The sequence below is a fragment of the Ruditapes philippinarum genome, unplaced genomic scaffold, assembly GCF_026571515.1.
Source record: "Ruditapes philippinarum isolate M1 unplaced genomic scaffold, ASM2657151v2 ctg1428_1_1_1_1, whole genome shotgun sequence".
In the NCBI taxonomy this organism is placed as follows: domain Eukaryota; kingdom Metazoa; phylum Mollusca; class Bivalvia; order Venerida; family Veneridae; genus Ruditapes; species Ruditapes philippinarum.
In genome coordinates, this window is record NW_026855974.1 from 105,044 (window position 1) to 127,770 (window position 22,727).

The 22,727-nt window shown below is 34.4% G+C and overlaps 1 protein-coding gene across 1 annotated transcript; it reads right to left on the reverse strand.

Annotated features, from left to right (window-relative positions):
* Positions 1 to 4,634: 4,634 nt before the first annotated feature.
* On the reverse strand, positions 4,635 to 21,394 carry LOC132745010 (kinesin-like protein KIF3B; the record flags this gene model as incomplete). The annotated part of the gene is given in 12 exon segments (XM_060733840.1): positions 4,635 to 7,352; positions 10,957 to 11,075; positions 12,301 to 12,420; positions 13,184 to 13,282; positions 13,899 to 13,991; positions 14,297 to 14,448; positions 18,422 to 18,498; positions 18,943 to 19,038; positions 19,708 to 19,795; positions 20,294 to 20,426; positions 20,722 to 20,814; positions 21,343 to 21,394. Coding segments are annotated over 12 exon segments (1,147 nt in total), but the record flags the coding sequence as incomplete, so codon positions are not given.
* Between the last annotated feature and the right edge of the window lie 1,333 nt (positions 21,395 to 22,727).

A 22,727-nucleotide genomic window follows, 5' to 3' on the forward strand; every position in this document is an offset into this window, starting at 1 on the left:
TAAAAAAAGTGTTTTTGGGAACCGTAGATGGTGGGGGATCAATAAAAAATGAAGTGTCCCAAAATAAAATTGGGCGTGTCTTGTATATATAAGTCTTTTTTTTCATAAAAATTTTATTTTTTTTAAAAATTTTGACTTTGTTTACAAAAATGGCCTCCCCGGAAAGGGGGAAGGGAGACAATCTAAGTTGCCCACTGTTTGATCCAAGTATCCCGGAAATTGGGGCGAAAGTTTGTTTTGATGATTCTAGGTCAAGTTTGAATATGTGCACCTGGGGAAAAACTAAATGCATGTCAAAAATGGGTAATCCTTTTTTTAATACTTAATGGTCCCCAGTTTTGAAATCACCTGTCATTAGAAATTTCAGAATGCCTTTTCTAGGAATTTTTTGGGTAGTTTATTAACAGGGGCAGCATCTAGGGGCCCTCCCTGGCCCCCTTTTTATAAATTTGGTTTAAACCCTAACTATTTAACCTTACGCGAGGGGGGTTTCCAAACTATATACTACAGTATAGAAAACTGTACGTAAAGGGTTTGACAATATTTTTTATTTTTTAAATTTTTTTGGGCATCCCCACCAATGTATAAAGTGTAAAACCTTAATTTTTAAATGTTTATTTTAAAAGTGGCCCTAATAAGTGGCCGTGAAACGGGCTAATTGAGAAGTTTATTTTATTTATTTTATTTATTTTGTAATTTTAATTGCCATAGTTATTTTAATTGAAAATTTCTTAAAATAGGCTGTGCACTAGACTATTTTACCATACAGTCTCATGGTTATTTTGCATAAAATTGGGAAAAGGTGCTGCTACAGATTACCCATAATTGTCAAAAAAGACTCCATATTGTATTATCCCTTTGCCCCCCCGCCTGTTTATTTATTATCTATCTTTTTTATTCCTGTATATATAAACTAGTATCCCCCTTAATACTAGTAAAACGTGAATCCGTGCCCCCATATGAGGGCAATACGTTTATCACGGGTTCACTCAAGCATGAGATTTTCTTAAATATGTTACAAAAAGACTATCTCATCACATTATGGGTAACCAAGTTATTATTATTAGCCATATTCGGGCTCAGATTTTTTCTTATTCTTCTACGAATTGTTTAAGTAATAGAAGATTATTATTATGTGTGATATCTAGATGCATAATATTTAAAGACCATGAGACAGTGATAAAATTGATAAGGCCGTTTCCACCACATTTTAATTATTATATTTGTTTTAATTTAGAAATAAAGTTGGTAAAAACTCGTATACATTGGAATGCAACGGGCACCCTCAAATTTCTATCCAGTCCGCGCTGACAAAACTTGTCGATAATGGTCAACAGAAAAACTTGCAGAAATTTCAAGCAAATCGGATTGACCTCCTTCATAATTTAGAAAGAAGAAATTTTAGACCAATGAGGACAAAGGAGGCAATCTTCTCTAAACCAATCAAAATTAACTTTATAAAGCGGGTGTTCGGTAGAACTTACAAAATTTAAAATAAACTTTGCTAATTACAAACATGTAATTAATCATATGCATCCCAATGTATACGGTTTATAGCATTTAAATAGAAACCAACATAAATAACAGTCAGCCCACAATGAATTGGTCAGAAAATGTTCCTGACATGCCTTCTTCGCATTATAGGTAATATTTTAAAATTTTTTAGTTATATTAAATATTAAATAGACCTGTTATAAAAGACGGTAACTACTATAAACGTCTTGGCCAATTTTAAAATAAGTGCTTTTTATTAATTAAATTTTAGATTTCTTAAACTTAGTATGGGATTGCCCCATCTTCCTCCCATGGCAGAGGTTGTACGTAGAGACTACCCTGTCATGGGGGATATGGTATGCACATAAACACATGTACGGATATAACAACAAGTAAATAAACATCAGATCCCCCTTTTTAAAACGTTATAATTGAAGTATATGCTCGCCCATATGGTCTCTTTCCGGTGGCGAGGGTAAACAAACCCAAACACACACAATTAACTAAGCAGGTGTTCGGGTGAAATATACCAATAAACAGACAAATTCTATCATTCCATGCTAAAACAAACTTGTTTTAATAAATTTGGCACTCCATTGTGCATGTATCTGATTAAATTAGTACCTATAAGAATCGAACACATTGAATTGGGGAATTACGTTCCTGACACTGCTTTAAAAAGACTTTCTTTCGTTTTTTCGCTCACCTGTCACAAAGTGACAGGGTGAGCTTTTGTGATCGCTTTTCGTTCGGCGTCCGGCCGCCATCCGTAGACTTTTACTTTTACTTCTCCTCATAAACCACTGAGCCAATTTCATCCAAACTTCACAGGAATGTTCCTTTGGTGGTCACCTTTAAAAATTGTTCAAAGAATTTAATTCCATGCAGAACTTTGGTTGCCATGGCAACTGAAAGAAAAAACTTTAAATATTTTCTTTTAAAAAACCCTAAGAGCTAGAGCTTAGATATTTGGCATGAAACATCTTCTAGTGAGTGTCTACCAAGTTTGTTCAAATAAAAGCCCTGGGGTCAAAATTGGCCCCGCCCCCAGGGGGTCATTGATTTTCCCTATATGCATATAGTAAAAACTTAAAAAATCTTCTTTTCAAGAACTCATAGAGCTAGAGCTAAGATATTTAGCATCAAACATGTTCTAATGAGTGTCTACCAAGTTTGTTCAAATAAAAGCCCTGGGGTCTAAATTGGCCCTGCCCCGGGGGTCATTCAGATTTTCCTTATATGTGTATAGCAAAAACTTAAAAAATCTTCTTTGAAAAAACCCAAATAGCTAGAGTTTAGATATTAAGCATGAAACATCTTCTAGTGAGTGTCTACAAAGTTTGTTCAAATAAAAGCCTGGGGTCAAAATTGGCCCCGCCCCGGGGGTCATTGATTTTCCTTATATGTGTATAGCAAAAACTTAAAATCTTCTTTGAAAAAACCCAAATAGCTAGAGTTTAGATATTAAGCATGAAACATCTTCTAGTAAGTGTCTACAAAGTTTGTTCAAATAAAAGCCCTGTGGTCAAAACTGGCCCCGCCCCAGGGGTGTCATTGTTTTTAACTATATGTGTATAGTAAAAACTTAAAAAAATCTTCTTTTAAAAAGCCCAATGAGCTAGAGCTAAGATGTTCCATATGTACCGATAAAACTATAGATTAACATTAGTTCCCATATAAATACAGTATATTTTAAATGAAGTATATGCTCGCCCATATGGTTCATTCCGGTGGCGAGGGTAAACAAACCAAACACACACATCTCATTCTCAGAAAAAAATCTAGCAATAGCTGTAGTCATAAATTGTCTTAATTATTACTTTCTTCACTGTAAAATGTCTTCATTAAGACAGTCAACGCGACAAGAGTTGCATTTTCTGGTACAATATGTGATAGAAAATTTCAAGTGAGAACTTTCAAGTGAGGATTTATTCGAAGTGATGATGATCGGGTAAGTTGAATATGTATTTTACTTCTTTGTACTTATTTTAAAATAAAAGAAGGTTCTATGGAAATTGAATGCTAAGCAGGTAAGCGATTTCATTGGACTTTTAAAAGCATGTGAAAACAACATTAATTGTCAATGGTTATGTTGATTTTGTTGATTTTCGTAAAATTATACGAGATTTTCTCGTAATATATATATTTTGTACAGTGAGATTAATGTCCGTAAACTATAAAAATATACAGTCTGTCATATTCAAACAACAACACCAACATAATTTATAATTATTCTTTAATGATCTAAAACATGTTCTGTATGGCTGTGTAAAAAACAAGATCTTTTTATACAATATGAATATAATGGTACAAAATGTGTATGGTATTATGCAATACAATATGAATATAATGGTACAAAATGTGTATGGTATTATGCGATACAATATGAATATAATGGTACAAAATGTGTATGGTATTATGCGATACAATATGAATATAATGGTACAAAATGTGTAAGGTATTATACGATACAATATGAATATAATGGTAAAAAATGTGTATGGTATTATGCGATACAATATGAATATAATGGTACAAAATGTGTATGGTATTATGCGATACAATATGAATATAATGGTACAAATGTGTGTGGTATTATGGGATACAATATGAATATAATGGTACAAAATGTGTATGGTATTATGGGATACAATATGAATATAATGGTACAAATGTGTATGGTATTATACGATACAATATGAATATAATGGTACAAAATGTGTATGGTATTATGCGATACAATATGAATATAATGGTACAAAATGTGTATGGTATTATACGATACAATATGAATATAATGGTACAAAATGTGTATGGTATTATACGATACAATATGAATATAATGGCACAAAATGTGTATGGTATTTGAGATACAATATGAATATAATGGTACAAAATGTGTATGGTATTATGCGATACAATATGAATATAATGGTACAAAATGTGTATGGTATTATACGATACAATATGAATATAATGGTACAAAATGTGTATGGTATTATACGATACAATATGAATATAATGGTACAAAATGTGTATGGTATTATACGATACAATATGAATATAATGGTACAAAAATGTGTATGGTATTATACGATACAATATGAATATAATGGTAACAAAATGTGTATGGTTTATGCGATACAATATGAATATAATGGTACAAAATGTGTATGGTATTATGCGATACAATATGAATATAATGGTACAAAATGTGTATGTGATTATACGATACAATATGAATATAATGGTACAAAATGTGTATGGTATTATACGATACAATATGAATATAATGGTACAAAATGTGAATGGTATTATACGATAGAAGTGTTACGATGATCATTTTAAAACGGTAAATTCAGAGAGTAATTTTGAACAGGACTTTTTTGACATGTCAAATATTAATTTGCAAAATAATGAGATATTAAATCGCAGAATTTCTTCATTTGAAATTAAGAAAATGATTGATAAAAGTAACACTTCTAAAGCTGTCTCGCCGCAAGATTATATATATAATGAATATATTAAAAGTACAACAGACCTTATGATTCCTATATATTGCGATTATTTTAATAAAATATTTAATTCTGGGCTTCCCGTTGAAACGGGAAGGTGGCGTAATTCATTTCTCCCTTATGAAGATAGGAAGTGTAAGTGTTGATATATGCAACAATAAGTTATGTATTCTAGTGGTGAGAGAATAGCTGTCCCCATGTTGTTAAACAATTTAACCAAAAAAAATAAGAACCCACATTTGTATACTATTGTATTTAGTCATACTGTTCTACATTATGTAACATGATTCAAAAATTAAAGTATGTGTTGTTGTTGTTGTTGTTGTTACACATACTCATTATAAGCTTTATAAAGTAATTGTCCAAAATGATACAAATATAAAACTTTAGAACAACTTTTTTCAAAATCATTAGATGAAATTAAACCTGTTCTCCGGTACTCCCGAAATAGCACCTTATTCAGTGTACAGGTGACTTCTGTTTTAACATATATATCTTTGCTCGGAATTGTTTATTCGATGTTTTTGTTTTAGATTCTTATATATTCGATGATTTTGTTTTAGATTCTTATATATTCGATGATTTTGTTTTAGATTCTTTTATTTATTTTATCCTATAAATACGAAGCTTATCAGAGCCTCCACTTATCTGAAAGTTTAACTTTATGTCAACCTGTTCTCATCTTGACCATGAAGACGTAATGATTAATAGAAAAAGTTTTTAATCTTTTTTTTTTCTAAAGAAAAACTTTTCTTGAATTACGTGAACTATTTGTCAATGCAAGTGATATCTTTGCTTCTAACTTAATATTTCAGCAAAGTCGTGAAATCAAAAATTGTTTGTTTTTTTCTATTAGATGTGATAAATGACTCACGGCATTTGGGTTCGTGAAACCCCTTTTAGAATTTAAAAAATAGGGACAGGACAAGTTCCGTTTCTAAAAAAAATATTGCCTCATTTACTACATCCCCAACTGATTTTATTGCTCAACAAAATCACTGTTTGGAGTTCGGATGCGAGGAATTATATCACGAGGGCGTAGCCCCCGAGTGATATAATATTGCGCATCCGAATGACAAACAGATTTGGATTTTAACACAACATCAACACATAAATGCTGCTGTTTCTGACAATTAAGCTAAATGTTTCCGTACTTAGTTTCAATGCATAATAATACGCTCTTTCAGTTCTTCTGTGTTCAATACTGTGGGGTCCTACATATAACCGGACAAAATACGATGTTTTTATCTGTAACTTTTATTTAAAATAATTTTTGGGTTCTTAATACACGTAACCATTACTTTATCAAACCTTTGACCGTAGAAATGTGTCTTTAAAGTAGGGAATTAGAAGAGAAAAAAAACATGTAGACAACTTAATTTACCAGACATTGTGTTCCAAAATTTTTTAAGTCGTGAATTGAAATTTATCTTTAAATAATCAGCAAGGAAACTACAACTTTTGACAGGAATAGCTTCTGTTCGATAAACTGATTGTCCGGTAAATATATAGAATCCCAACAGGGAAAATTGCGGGTCGTGTTAATAAATGTAATAATGTACAATAAATGTGAAAGTGCGTTAATGTCGCAAGATCATTTCATCTGTGCATGAAATTTTACAATGATCGTACCAAAATTGACTGTATATAAGGCCAATTATACATGCATACCTAAAATGTTTATTAAGTGAAGTACTTGACTGAGACTGCATGTTTACGCAACCAAAAATCTACCAGTTATTGTCTAACATTAAACAGGTGATTCTAAGATTGACAATATGTATATCTATAAATATATATATATGAAACTACAATGTCTTTATAACTAAGATATAACATTAAACAAATCTTTTTACATGTTCTAGATAACTGTTGGTGCCACATACAATGTGCAGTGGGGGAGTCAGCGTCCGGTGGACGAGGCGGTTGTAACTGAGAGTGGTTCCGAGAAAGACATGAAAGTCTCTCATAGACAGAAGCAAATCATGCCAATTTCAAATCAGAATAAGGTAATTTGGTTTCAAAACCCATGTCTTTTGCACTTTTCCTGCATTTCCGGCAATTTAAGCTTGTCATTGAAATAGGCTAACGACTTGTTCGTGGAAGGTTCAGGAAAAATCTTCTTTGGCACATCCTCAGTTGCCGCACCTTTCATTAACACACAAACGGGAGCTACCTTGAATACATGATCTATGTATCTATTGCAAAGTTCAACTGTAAGATGAGTTCCCCAATACTGCAATAAAACCTCTTGAAGTTGGTTCAATGTTGTACAGTTCTGTTTATAGACATATTGTTTCATTTTGGCCCAAACCATCTCAATAGGGTTTAAGTCCGGGGACTCTGCAATGATAAAAAGCTGAAGTTTAAAAGCTGTTACATTTGTTACATCTTGAGATCAGTGATTATTACGGTAAAATATTTTGAATTGATTTTACGCTATAAGTATAGTGAAACTCTTTGGTACACGTTTTCTATATTATCGTGAACAACGTGTCGCACAGTACGGTACGGCACTGACGGTTACTACGGTAGTGATCATCGTCGACTACAACAATAATAAAAACAAAATGTCATATCTTGGCACAGTTAAGCAGAGATGTTATTTAAAACAAGATTGCATTTGAGAAAATGCTATGCCACCGCATTAACACAACACTAAATAGTAGTGTAGGAACAGATTTTTTTTGTTTTTATACAATTGAAGATTGTCATAATGCATAGATCCCTGACCTATCTAATTCTTATTATCAGATTAGTGGTTAAATCTATTGTTAATCCAATAAAAGATCAGAGTAGGAATATATCAATGCACTTGAGTCTAGTGAATTTGGTGGTGAAGGTCATATTTCACACAGCCTAAATTTCATGACTACATCAAAGGATAACACAGTAAGACACTTTGTCAAAATCCAGGTCAGCTGATATCAAAGTTCACTTTACATCTTAATCTGTGCACATGGTTCAAATTTCATAGCTGTAGATCAAAGCACAAGAAAGTAGGTCACATCATCAAAATCTAGGTCAGCTGATATCAAAGTTCAATTTTCCAACTAAAACTGTGCACATGGTCAAAATTTCATTGGACAAGAAAGTAGGTCACTGTCCCCTTGGGCAAGGCAAACTTTTAACCAAAGGGTTTAATTCAAAACAATCTTGATACAGGTCCACCAAAAAACATTTCAAGTCAAATATCTAAGCTGTAGCTTTCTCCCATTCAGAAAACATTTGTTTTATTTTCTGTTTTTACTATGTGTACATAATGAGAATCACTGCCCCCGGGCAGGGCCAATTTTGACACCAGGGGAAAAATTTGAACAACTTTGGTAGAGGACCTATAGATGATATTATATAGCAAACATCAAAGCTCTATGCCTTGTACCTTCAGACAAAGATATTTTTATTTCTTTACTATATGTACATAATGAAAATCAATGACCCCCAGGGCGGAACCAATTTTGACCACAGGACTATAATTTGAACAATCTTGGTAGAGGTTCACTTCGCAAAGTCTCATGCTATATATTTAACCTGTAGCCTTTGTCAATTTAAAGAAGAAGATTTTTCAAGTTTTTACTTTATACATATAAGGAAAACTATCGCCTCTGGGGCAGGGCAATTTTAACACTAGACAACTTTAGTAGAGGACATCATAGATGATATTATATACCAAATATCAAAGCTCTAAGCCTTGACCTTCAGACAAGAACATTTTTTAATTTTTTACTATATGTTCATAGTGAAAATCAATGACCCCTAGGGGTGGGCCAATTTTGACCCCAGGGCTATAATTTGTACAATCTTACTAGAGGTTCACAACACAATGTTTCATGCAAAATATCTTAACTCTAGCCTTTGAAAATTTAGAGAAGATGATTTTTTAAGTTTTTTCTTTATACATATAAGGAAAACCTATGGCCCCCGGGGCGGGGCTAATTTTGACACTAGAGGCAAAATTTGAACGACTTTGGTAGAGTACCTATATATGATATCATCTAACAAATATTAAAGCTCTAAGCCTTGTACCTTCAGACAATAAGATTTTTTATTTTTTACTATATGTATATATTGAAAATCAATGACCCCTGGGGCGGGGGCAATTTTGACCCCAGGGCTACAATTTGAACAATCTTGCTAGAGGTTCACTACACAATGTTTCATGCAAATTATCTAAACTCTAGCATTTGTCAATTGCTAGAAGAAAGTTTTTACTATATACATATAAGGAAAACCAATGACCCCGGGGCGGGGCCGATTTTGGCCCCAGGGCTATAATTTGAACAATCTGGGTAGAAGTCTAAAAGACAATGCCTTATGCAAAATATCTAAGCTCAAGGCCTTTTGGGTCTTTACAAGAAGGTATTTTAAGTTTTTACTATATGTACATATAGTGAAAATCAATGACCCCCGGGGCGGGGCCAATTTAGACCCAAGGGCTATAATTTGCACAATCTTGTTAAGGGTCTACCAGACAATGCATTATGCAAAATATCTAAGCTCTAGGCCTTTTTGGTCTTTACAAGAAAGTATTTTAAGTTTTTACTATATGTACATATAGTGAAAATCAATGACCCCCGGGGCGGGGCCTATTTTGACCCCAGGGCTATAATTTGAACAATCTTGGTAGAGGTCTACCAGACAATGCCTTATGCAAAATATCTAAGCTCTAGGCCTTTTGGGTCTTTACAAGAAGATTTTTTAAATTTATTCTTATAATTCCTTTTCGTTGCCATGGCAACCAGATTTCTGCATGGAATAAAATTCTTTGAACAACTTTGGAAGCCCTTCACCCAAGGATTAATCCTGCCAAGTTTGGTTGATATTGGACAAGTGGTTTTTCACAAGAAGATTTTTAAGTTCACTATATAATCTATATAACACACAAACAAACAAACACACACACAGGTGAATCGCTATATGCCACCGCATCGCAGATGCTGCGGTGGCATAAAAATTCTATTGCTCGGCTACCTGTAATTAAATTTTCTACTTTTTTAAAGTCTTAAAACCGACTCTTAACCCGGGATAAATGGGACACTATAGTTAATTTATTAAATGTGTTAAAGATGCATGTCAAGGAAATTAAACATTGAGGAAAATATAATAAGTTTTTATGAAAAATAGCATGAATGTAGAGGTATTTCAGTCAATACATGTGTTTGGTCTTTTCCGTATAAATATTATACAAGTGCATTTTCCTTTTTTCAGGCGATCATTAAGCCAAAGCAGCCAGCAGTATTTGCTAGAGGCTGGGGTCAGACCCGGACACAAGACCCACAACCAGTTCAAAGTGAACAGCCTGCAGCAGCAGATAACATAGGGTCTCTAGAGGAACAACAATAGCCGCCTGAAGAGGTTTTGTACAATTTTTTTTGAGTGGTGCACCACATTAAATACAGTATCCCGGAATATACCGGACAAGGCGTTTGAATGATTAAATGCTTGGGTGCCTGTTTGTGCCTGAAACAATATACCGAGGGGCATCTGAGGTCTTCCTCCACCAGTAAAGCTTATCTGCTGTTACACAGTACCTGAAACATAGGTCTACGTCATGGTTCACAGCGGGAATACAAAAGCTCCCACGAAGATGGCAAAAGTGCGTAGACGTAAGTGGAGAATATTTTGAAAAAGAGTAGAAACATTTTTTTTAAAATGTTGAATGGTTTTCGAGAACGAGTGAAAAGTCCGGATATTTTCTGACTTCCCCTCGTATTTATTAATCTTTTTCCGGTCGAGATCTTTGTAAAGGTCAATTAATTAGCTACTCTTAAACTTTCACTGCTTTAGTTTCATGCATAAGCAGGCTCCTTAGCAGAATCACTTGCATTCACATGAAAGTAACAAAAAAATTTCATTCAGAGTTCAAAGCCAAGGGAGGTAATCTGAAAATTATTAAAAAATCAGCAACCTGACCGGTTCAGTAACCAAGGCTCGTATTTATGCTTACTTGAGCTTTAACTCTCGTGTAAGTTCATTCTGGGCCTGTTCTAGCTCCTGGCGTTCTTTAACATGTTCTTCCTGAAGATCCTGGATTTCTTGCTTCGTAGCTTGTAACTTTGGGAACAACTGAAAACATTGATTCATAGAAAATTACACTATGTTTCAAAACAGACAAATTCTAGCCCAGTACAAAAAAATTCTATATCAACAGATGACTTATGAATACAAACAACCCAAATTATAAAACAGTGATTTTTTTCCCTATATAAGTGGTACCGAATAACGGACCCATTCACAATCACAAACAGACCTTCACAATTTTCAGACTGGGTCCAACGAAATTTCACAATTCTGATAAATTAAGCCTTTAATAACGTCTTATTTCCTCTCTTCTCATAATGATGCTAAAATTTTGCCTGTTGTGCTTTGTTTATCTTAAAATGCGTTTAGCCAACCATGATTTTCGGTGCATTCTCCCTTTAAATTTTCGTACTGTTTAAATACGAAACATCTAGGGACGAATCAATAAAGCGTCTGGTAATTTCTGTAAACATCATTCAAAATGTCTCATAACAGTAAATATTACACTAAAAAAATTATATGTTCTTACGGCTTAATAAGATATTAACAATCTTAATTAAAAAATTCACAAATTATTAAGAAACAACTTTTTTTTTTCACAATTTTTATGGTACCGGACCCATTCACAATTCAGGGGAAAAAATCGCTGTAAAAGATATACATAATTGAAAATAACTTTAGAACAAATCATTTATTGTAACCAAATATCGGCACTAAACCTATTTACTTGACAACTTTGTTAAAGTGAATTAGATGTTTTATAGTAAGCTTTAGCAAAATTTAAGATTTTCGTCAAATAACCATTTCTTACATATATTACAAATTTGCAACACAAAGCTCAGGTAGATTTAGGTGCCCACTCTATGGTAACACATTTTAGTAAGTAAGGTAGGTGTGCACTCTAGACTCACATATTCTACTAAGTGAGGTAGGTGGCCACTCAATTGTAACAGATTCTACTAAGTGAGTTAGGTGTGCACTCTATTTTAACATATTTTAGTGAGGTAGGTGCCAACTCTAGACTAGCACATTCTACTAAATGGGGAAGGTGCCCACTCTTGTATAACACATTCTAGTAAGTGAGATAGGTGAGCACTTATGCGTTACACTTTCCAGTAACTGAGGTACAGGCTTGTTTGGTATATTCAGAAAAGTGAAGTAGATGAACACTCTTGTGTAACATATTTATAAAGTGGAATAGGTGCCCAATCTTGTGTTACGCATTCTAGAAAGTGAGGTAGATACACAATCATGTTACGCATTCTCTTACCTTCTTCAGTTTTTTTGTTTTCACCTCCACTTCTTGTTGTAGAGACACGTATGTTTCCTCTAATTCTACAGCAGATTCCTCTTTCCCCTCTAACTTTCTCTGTATTTCCCTCTCTACTTGCTATAATAAATATCAACAATTACTGTATAAGGAAATAGAAACAGTAATCTATTCCCCGTTCCTTCATCCCACCTTCAACCAATGCAAAATTTCAATATTTTATAAAAGAAGAACTAGAATTTACAATTGATGCCACTTTTATCAAAATCAGTTATTCCATCTGTGTCTTATCATGAACATATCAATACAGTTTCTCTGAAATCTGTACCAGAATGACCTTTAAACAAAATTTATTGAACAAGTTGAATAATATCATATTATGCCAGCCTCTGACTATTGTTTTATTCAACAAGTTCAATAAATTTAGTATTGAATCTATACAAATATAATATTCTATTTATCAAATATCTCAAATAAGAACGGTTTTCAGCTAAAAGAGTCAACTTTCATTGATGCGTCTATAGTGTAACACTAACATTAGCACATTTTTTCTCCCAATTTTTTTTTTTACACTCGGCTTATGTATAGGTTAAAGTCTCTAAGTACGCATTTACAAAATTAAATTGGTCAGCCGCGCGACCAATTCAATTTGGTAAATACGTACTTATAAATTTTAACCAGCTTAGTGTTTTAAATTATTTTTGTGACAGTTGATTTACTAGACGGGTTGCCAATTTACCAAAGTAAATTTGTTACAATTCATTTGGAATTCTGCAATTCTATTGGACAAAAAATAATTTCAAACAAAAAGTGATAAATAGCTTTATATACATTTAATGATCGATCATAAAGAGTATTTCATATTCAATAATAAAATACGAACCATTTGTTGGGCAATCTCCTTTCTTTTCTGTTCTAATGCCTTCTGTTGTTTGTTTGTATGATCCACTATGTTACCCATCAATAACTTACTCTCCATAGCCTGTCAATATAAAATGTTAGTTAAAGTTGCAGTATTCTCATCTTGGTTAAAGTTGCAGTATTCTCATGTTGTTTTCAAATTGAGCTAAATTAGTAATATATTTCATAAGATTGACTATTTTAATGGTGGTTGACCAGTAATTGATATTGAAAACTGTTGATGATACATTATAAAACAACACATATCATAAGACTGCCCTACTTTTTTCTTGAGAACAGAACATTAATGATACATTCTGAATGATATAAGGGGAGCGCTGGCCTAGTGGTTAAGGTGTCTGCCTCTCAACACTCAGGGATCAAGGGTTCTAACCCTAATCGGGTCAAGACCATGTTTCTTCATATGACACCAGTACTGGTTGATTCCAGGAAGCAGACTTGAAAGTGATTAATATAAGTTGCAAGAACTTTTTTCATAATCAAGCTTAAATAAATATGTTTAAACTCAATGATATTTATAGGAATATCCATTGGTCAGGCGGATCATTGAATATTTTTTCGTAGTAAAATATTAAATTTAACAAGGTTTAAGCATAACCTTTACAATCTATTTTTTTGAGATGCTAAAATGTCTGACAAAAACTACATGATATGATCATTTATATTTATAGACTCACCTTAATCTAAGACTCTAACTGGTCCCTATTCTCTTTCTCTTTCTTCATCCTTCCCTCTTTCTCTTGTATCTCATTCAAGATTCTGTCTTTTTCCTGTGAACAGAATAAAATCCTTAATAAATACACAGTAAAACAAAAACTTTTACATAAACTTCTTTATCAGCTGTGTGTCTTTAATTAACAAGATACCAAAAATTAAAGATTTTTTAGAAGCATTTCTGAGGCATTATGGGCCTTTAAGATCATAAATAAACTTCTCAGCTTTTACTAGTAAGAGGAATCCTACCATGCATTATTTTCAGGCTCATCAGTGGATACATGTGCAAGACAACCATCATTCTACAAGACATGTAGAAAACCACAATAATTCTAGAGAACATGTAGATAAATTCACTTACTGTTTGAATCATGCTTTTGTTATTTAAGATAGCCTCTTTCTCTTGTTCTAGTTTGGCTTGTTGTTCCTGCATGTATGCCTCAGCGTCTGCTTCATTACTTTCCTCTTCTTCATCTTCATCATCATCACCTTCAGAATCACTGATTATCTCCCCTGTTTAAACCAAAAACAAAATTCATAAATCATTTATTATCTCCCCTGTTTAAACCAAAACCAAAATTTACTAATCATTGATTATCTCCCCTGTTAATACCCCCAAAAATCGATTAATTAAATCAGTGATTATCTACCCTGTTAATACTAAAACAAATCTATAAATCACGGATTATCTCCCCAGTTTAAACCAAAACAAAATTTATAAATTAAATCATTGATTATCTCCCCTTTTGATACCAAAACAAAATTGGTTAATCAAATCAGTGATTATCTAAAATAGACACAGTTTTCCAAATATCATTCTTTTAACAGTTGAAGGAATCTTCTTTAACCTGAATTTCTTACATGGACTTGTCCAGTTTTCATTTTTTGAACTTTCCATTATCAATTTTAGGGATATTAGGACAAAATACAACTTAATAGTTATGCAACTGTATAGAGCCTGATCAGACTGCATTGATTCACAGGTTTAATACATGTGACCAAAAAAGCAGAGAAAAACCGAATCCCTAAAGAACACCCAAAATGACAAAATTGAAAAATATTGCAGGCTCGTTTTGATTGAGCCTGTTCATCAATGGTACTGGAAAGAGCAAATTGCTGTACATTTCCTTTAGCAGGCTTATCACTTCTGACTTCAGGAGGTTTTGCTTGTTTGTTTGATTTGTTTTTATGTCACACTAACAACAGTATAGGTCATATGCCGACATTCCAGTATTTACTAGTAGAGGAAATCGTAAAAAGCATTTCAAATCTTTATTTCAGGCACAAACAGGGACCTGAGTAGAACCACCAATGTTCTACCTGGATAGCTTCCTCACATGATAGAATCCTAAGTCCCTGTCAGAATTCAACCCACAGAGATAATCCAAAGTCCCTGTCAGGACTCAAACCCACAGCTAGCCTATAATCCAAAGTCCCTGTCAGGACTCAAACCCACAGAGATAATCCAAAGTCCCTGTCAGGATTTGAACCCACAGCTATAATCCAAAGTCCCTGTCAGGACTCAAACCCACAGAGATAATCCAAAGTCCCTGTCAGGATTTGAACCCACAGCTATAATCCAAAGTCCCTGTCAGGATTCGAACCCACAGAGATTATCTAAAGTCCCTGTCAGGATTCGAACCAACAGAGATAATCCAAAGTCCCTGTCAGGATTCGAACCAACAGAGATAATCCAAAGTCCCTGTCAGGACTCAAACCCACAGCTATAATCCAAAGTCCCTGTCAGGACTCAAACCCACAGAGATATCCAAAGTCCCTGTCAGGACTCAAACCCACAGAGAAAATCCAAATTCTTGTCAGGATTCGAACCCACAGCCATAATCCAAAGTCCCTGTCAGGACTCAAACCCACAGCTATAATCCAAAGTCCCTGTCAGGACTCAATCCCACAGCTATAATCCAAAGTCCCTGTCAGGACTCAAACCCACAGAGATAATCCAAAGTCCCTGTCAGGATTTCGAACCCACAGCTATAATCCAAAGTCCCTGTCAGGATTCAAAACCCACAGAGATTATCCAAAGTCCCTGTCAGGATTCGAACCCACAACTATAATCCAAAGTCCCCATCAGGATTCGAACCCACAGCTATAATCCAAAGTCCCTGTCAGGATTCGACCCCACAGCTATAATCCAAAGTCCCTGTCAGGATTCGAACCCACAACTATAATCCAAAGTCCCTGTCAGGATTCGAACCCACAACTATAATCCAAAGTCCCCGTCAGGATTCGAACCCACAGCTATAAATCCAAAGTCCCTGTCAGGATTCGAACCCACAGCTATAATCCAAAGTCCCTGTCAGGATTCAAACCCACAACTATAATCCAAAGTCCTGTCAGGATTTGAACCCACAGAGATTATCCAAAGTCCCTGTCAGGATTTGAACCCACAGAGATTATCCAAAGTCCCTGTCAGGATTCAAACCCACAGCTATAAATCCAAAGTCCCTGTCAGGATTCGAACCCACAGACATTATCCAAAGTCCCTGTCAGGATTCGAACCCACAGAGATAATCCAAAGTCCCTGTCAGGATTCAAACCCACAGAGATAATCCAAAGTCCCTGTCAGGATTCATACCCACAGAGATATTCCAAAGTTCCTGTCAGGATTCGAACCCACAGAGATAATCCAAAGTTCCTGTCAGGATTCGAACCCACAGAGATAATCCAAAGTCCCTGTCAGGATTCGAACCCACAGCTATAATCCAAAGTCCCTGTCAGGATTCGAACCCACAACTATAATCCAAAGTCCCCGTCAGGATTCGAACCCACAGCTATAAATCCAAAAGTCCCTGTCAGGATTCGAACCCACAGCTATAATCCAAAGTCCCTGTCAGGATTAAACCCACAACTATAATCCAAAGTCCTGTCAGGATTCGAACCCACAGAGATTATCCAAAGTCCCTGTCAGGATTCGAACCCACAGAGATTATCCAAAGTCCCTGTCAGGATTCAAACCCACAGCTATAATCCAAAGTCCCTGTCAGGATTCGAACCCACAGAGATTATCCAAAGTCCCTGTCAGAATTCGAACCCACAGCTATAATCCAAAGTCCCTGTCAGGATTCGAACCACAGAGATTATCCAAAGTCCCTGTCAGGATTCAAGCCCCAGGGATAATCCAAAGTCCCCATCAGGATTCGACCCCACAGCTATAATCCAAAGTCCCTGTCAGGATTCGAACCCACAACTATAATCCAAAGTCCCTGTCAGGATTCAAACCCACAACTATAATCCAAAGTCCCTGTCAGGATTCGAACCCACAACTATAATCCAAAGTCCCCGTCAGGATTCGAACCCACTGTTATGTATGCAACATATTACATGTATATAATTTATATCTGACCAGTTGGTATTTCCAATATTATCATTGTTCTATTTTTAGAACATAAACTACATGTATGTACTAGAAGGTTCTTAACTGTTGTAGAAAACTCATGCATTATATTTAGATAGAAACTTCTGGAATGATCTTTATTGTTGAAGTTGCTAGATTATGATTACTTGAGAACATAATAGACCTTTCTGGAAACTTCTTAGTTAATATATAAGGAGACATTTTTCATTAATCTTATCTTTAAGTCATCAGTTACCTTTTAAGTCATCAGTGATCTTTTAAGTCTTCAGTTACGTTTTAAGTCATCAATATATTTGGAGTATTATTCAACTTGGATATTAAGTGATTTATTGGAGCTTGGATTATTTCAAAATAGATTAAATTATTCTTGTGGATTTCATTGTGGGAATTTATTCTAAAGTGTTCTTGGATTTAACTTGGATTTAACTGTGTTATTCAAAAAGGATCATTCCAGGATCAGATAAGACATTTTAATTTTACATTTTTATTTGGACTTCAGGTATTTGTACACATTATTTGTTATTTTGATTTTTCTTTAATAATTTTTCTGTAATAAATTTGTTATTGTTACAAGTTTGTTGCTGGCTTTTCTTTCTCGTTACGCCTGGCTCGTAACACCACAGCTATAAATCCAAAGTCCCTGTCAGGATTCGAACCTACAGCTATAATCCAAAGTCCCTGTCAGGATTCAAACCCACAACTGTAATCCAAAGTCCCTGTCAGGATTCGAACCACAGAGATTATCCAAAGTCCCTGTCAGGATTCAAACCCACAGAGATTATCCAAAGTCCCTGTCAGGATTCAAACCCACAGCTATAAATCCAAAGTCCCTGTCAGGATTCGAACCCACAGAGATTATCCAAAGTCCCTGTCAGGATTCGAACCCACAGCTATAATCCAAAGTCCCTGTCAGGATTCGAACCCACAGAGATAATCCAAAGTCCCTGTCAGGATTCGAACCCACAGCTATAATCCAAAGTCCCTGTCAGGATTCGAACCCACAGAGATTATCCAAAGTCCCTGTCAGGATTCAAGCCCCAGGGATAATCCAAAGTCCCCATCAGGATTCAAACCCACAACAATACTCAAGGAGGGTAGAGATTAATATCTTACCATTCTCGTTCCTTCTAGCATGCTTCCGTCTCTTCTTTTTCTTTGGACCTCCCTTCCCGGCTAGGTTTGCTTTCAGTCTTAAAAATAAATAATTTTACTTAACTAGCAATACTATTCAAAACATACGACTTATCAATACGTAATAAATTCATATATTCTTTTTAGCTACTTTTTTTTAATACAGTAACCTTCCGTTAAAAGAGCCATTCCTGATCCCTAAAATATATTTTTTTTCTCAATTTAAAATTTCTACTTAGATGAAAGTTATTGACACTGTTTGCATTTAGTTAAGTTTATACAAATTTATTTTAGTTCATTGGAAGCTATAAGCTTATTGAAGAACTCCATTCTTGTCACCAACCAGTACTAAGCAATGAATGTAAAGTTTCTAGCTCAAGTAACAATGTCCTGCCCCTGATCGGGTTTAAACCCAAGCAGTCAGCAATCCTTAGGTTGCTAGTCCGACCCGTTAAACACTTGGCCACACTGCCACTGCCATTTAATTTTATAGAAATACTTACCTGGCTATTTCTTCTTGGAATTCTCTCAATAATGCATCTTTAGGATCTTCATTAATCTTAGGTTTATTCTTGATATTCTTGGCTCTATTTGCATATCTATAACAAAGAAGTTCATTATTAAATTATCATGTGCCCGAGTACCTCCACCTCTGATAACCATACTCTGCATAATGGACTTTTCCTGTTATTTAATTTTCGAAATGTTCAAGAATAGTTTCTGGATCTCAGAGAGAAGTGAAAGCTATAGCATTCTTCATTTGTTAAAATTTCATTTCAATATTGATAGGAAAAAGAACAAAGGAATATTCGGCATAAGGAACTTTTTTCACTCAATGACACACAAATCTTACTCGGCATAAGGAACTTTTTTCACTCAATTACACACAAATCTTACGACTCAACGAAAGGAGAATATATTTGCAATGTGGATGTAAAGAATACTACAGAGTAACCTCTGTAGAGAGGCCTACTGTAGAAAACAATAACCTTTTTGACAACAAAATGATCAATTTTTCCTGAGGTGAGACTTCACAATAAAATTAACCTCTCTGAAAGAAACATCTCTAGATAACAACCAAAATGTTTGTCTCTCAAGGGGTATTGCTAAGTAAAGATTGCAATGAATGTACTGACCAACTGACCAATATAAATGGGCCTGCACCTGACTGTATCAGCTACATACTTCATAGGTGATTTACTTTTTGTGGGGACCTAATTTAATGACTATAAATTTCTGAAGACATTTTTGTAAAAAAAAGTTATTACCTGAGGGTACTCATGGTTTCATCAAAGTTATAATCTGCAGGTCCAATATTGGCAACCATCACAGTCTTGGCATTTCCACCCAGAGAATCTGTTCAAAAAAAGAAGTCGTTATTGATGTTCTTATCATTTAACCTTGAGACCACTAAATTCAGAAATGTTGGTTGTTGATGATACGGGTTATCTCATCAACACATTGTACATCATATGGCGATGTTCAAGCTTTACTGGTGGAGGAAGACCTTAAGTGCTCTTCCGTGCATTATTTCAGGAATGAACCAGCACCTGAGTAGAACCACCAATGTTCCGTAAGCTAGCTGGATAGCTTTCTCACATGAAAGAATCCAAAGTCCCTGGTAGAATTCAATTCAAACCTTGGTGAGGGGCAAGTGGTTTGAAGTCAAAATCCTTAACCACTCTGCTACAGATAGCATGAATATTAAGAAAGACACTTTTATTCAAATTCAAATTCTAATCAGTAATCAAATACTTCTCTATGCAGAAAGAAAATACCCAAAGCATCTTTTGTGTACAATTTGCATAAAAGACAATGAGCAACATTGGAAGGAAACATAGAAACAATCAATACCTTGTAATAACCTCGTGAGTTTAGAATCTCTGTAAGATATATGTGTACTCTTGCCATCAACAAGTGCTGAGATCACGTTACCCAAGGCTGACAATGACAAGTTGATTTTTGTAGCTTCTTTTAACCTCTGACCCTAATAAAAATAAACATGTACATGGCAACATGTAAAATGTGATTATTGTAGAGTATACACTCTATAAATGAATATTTATAAAAAAAAACCTTTTTAGTGAAAAAAATTTCTTTTAAATGTTTATTTGGGTTTAATCCAAAAACGCCTGATTTTATAAAATTTTAGTTCTTGAGTTATATAACCCTTAAACCCTTGTTTCCCCCCTAATAAAGTAACATCTGTAATCTAAAGAAAAAGAATTTCAATTCACTCAGGAAAAATTACAATGAATGTTAAATACAGACTCTATACTTACTTCAGATTTTGTTTTTTCCTGTCTTTCACTTCCCGCTAAATCTACTAAATTAAGACGACCAACTCTGATATGGTTTTCTTCATCTGCACCCATCTTTACATGAAAGATTTCAAACACGTATAAGATAGAGTCATAGTGTACCAGTAATTATCTGCCTTCAAGGAGTTTGATTCCTTTAGTGATCAGGACCGTTTTTACTCATATGTCAACAGTACTGATAAATTTACACCAGTACTGTTAAGCACAGAAAAACTGACTTGACCTGACTTAACATGATTTGACATGATTTAAGATTAATTCAGAGGTTTTCCCCAAAATAAATCAAGGTAAAGTAAGCCAGTTTAAGGCGAGAAAAAATCCAAAGTTGTTTAAACTGTAGAAATGCGCAAACCAGATTTCTACCAAAAGCAGAATTCTCACAAATCCGGAAACTCAGTATTATAGGATAATAAAAATTTGGAATTTTCTCTTTTTTAAAAACCAAAAAAAAACGGACATAAAAAAAGTTTTTAAAACCCCGAGAAACCCCAAAAAAAACCACCCTGCTATTGTAGTTTTATTTTAAATTAACATTATTTGAATTATGAATATTACAATACAGTAAAAGTGCAATATTCTTACCTCACTACATTCTATTGTAATGATAAAGATGGCATGACTTCTAGAACTGTGCCATTATGTTTAGCTCTTTTAAAAAAATGTTTTGTATAAAAATGACATTGTGGTTTTAAATGCTTGTCGATTAGGTTAACAAGAGCCACCCCCGGGGGGGGGCAACGCTCGATTTTTATTTTCTCAAAAAGCTAAAAAAATTGTTTGAAAAATCTAAAAAGTTTCCTTTTTATAAAAAATTAACGGTCTGTCTTTTCACATTATTTTTCTCTAATTTAAATAGAAAAACCAATTTTATAATAGAAACACGCAATTTTAAAATAGGACACGAATTCTATAGATAGAAAAACGCAAATTCTATAGAAAAAAAACATGGGAATTCTTAGATAAAATGCAATTCTTAAATAGAAACAGCACTGTTGTTGTTGTCGTTTTTTCACAATTGTGACCTTGACCTTGAGCTACACATGGCAACAAAAGGGTTTTGCCATCACCTTTTTGAGGTGAACATTTGAGCCAAGTTTGAAAAAAATCTTTAATTGTGTAGGACAACAGGCGGCACAACATACTGTCTAATATTTGATTTTTTGATATTTGACTTTAAACTTGACCTTGAGCTGACACATGGGGAACATGGGTTCTGCACATTCCCCTTTTTGAGGTGAACATTTGAGCCAAGTTTTAAAAAAATTTTTTAATTAGTGTAGGGCATACGAAACCCCGCTACTGTCTAATATTTTATTGTTTGATATTTTACATTCCCAATTTTGACTTTTTACCTTTACTGACACATGGGGAACATGGGTTTGCACTTCCTTTTTGAGGTGAACATTTGAGCCAAGTTTGAAGAAAATCTTTAATTTTTTTAGGGCATAAGAGCGGGCCAAAAATACTGTCTAATATTTGATTGTTTGATATTTGACCTTCAATTTTGACCTTGACCTTGAGCTGACACTGGGCAAACATGGGTTTTGCACATCCCCTTGTTGAGGTGAAATTTGAGCCAAGTTTTAAGAAAAACCTTTAATTTGTTAGGGCACAGAGCGGGCACAATACTGTCAATATTTAAATTTTTTGATATTTTACCCCTTCCACCCTTTACCTTTAGCTGCAAACCATGGGGGTTTTGCACATCCTTGTTGAGTTAACATTTTAGCCAAGTTTGAAAAACCTTAATTATGAAAAGGGTTAAAGAGCGGACACGCTAGTCTAAATTTATTGTTTTAAATTTTACCTTCAATTTTGACCTTTTGAGCCCATGGGCCGGGGTTCTGCACATCCCCTTTTGATGAAAAATTTGAGCCAAGTTTTAAAAAATCCTTTTTAAAATTTATGAGGGGCCAAAAAAGGGGGCGGACCCCCGACAAACTTCCCTTTTAAAAAATTTTTTGGGG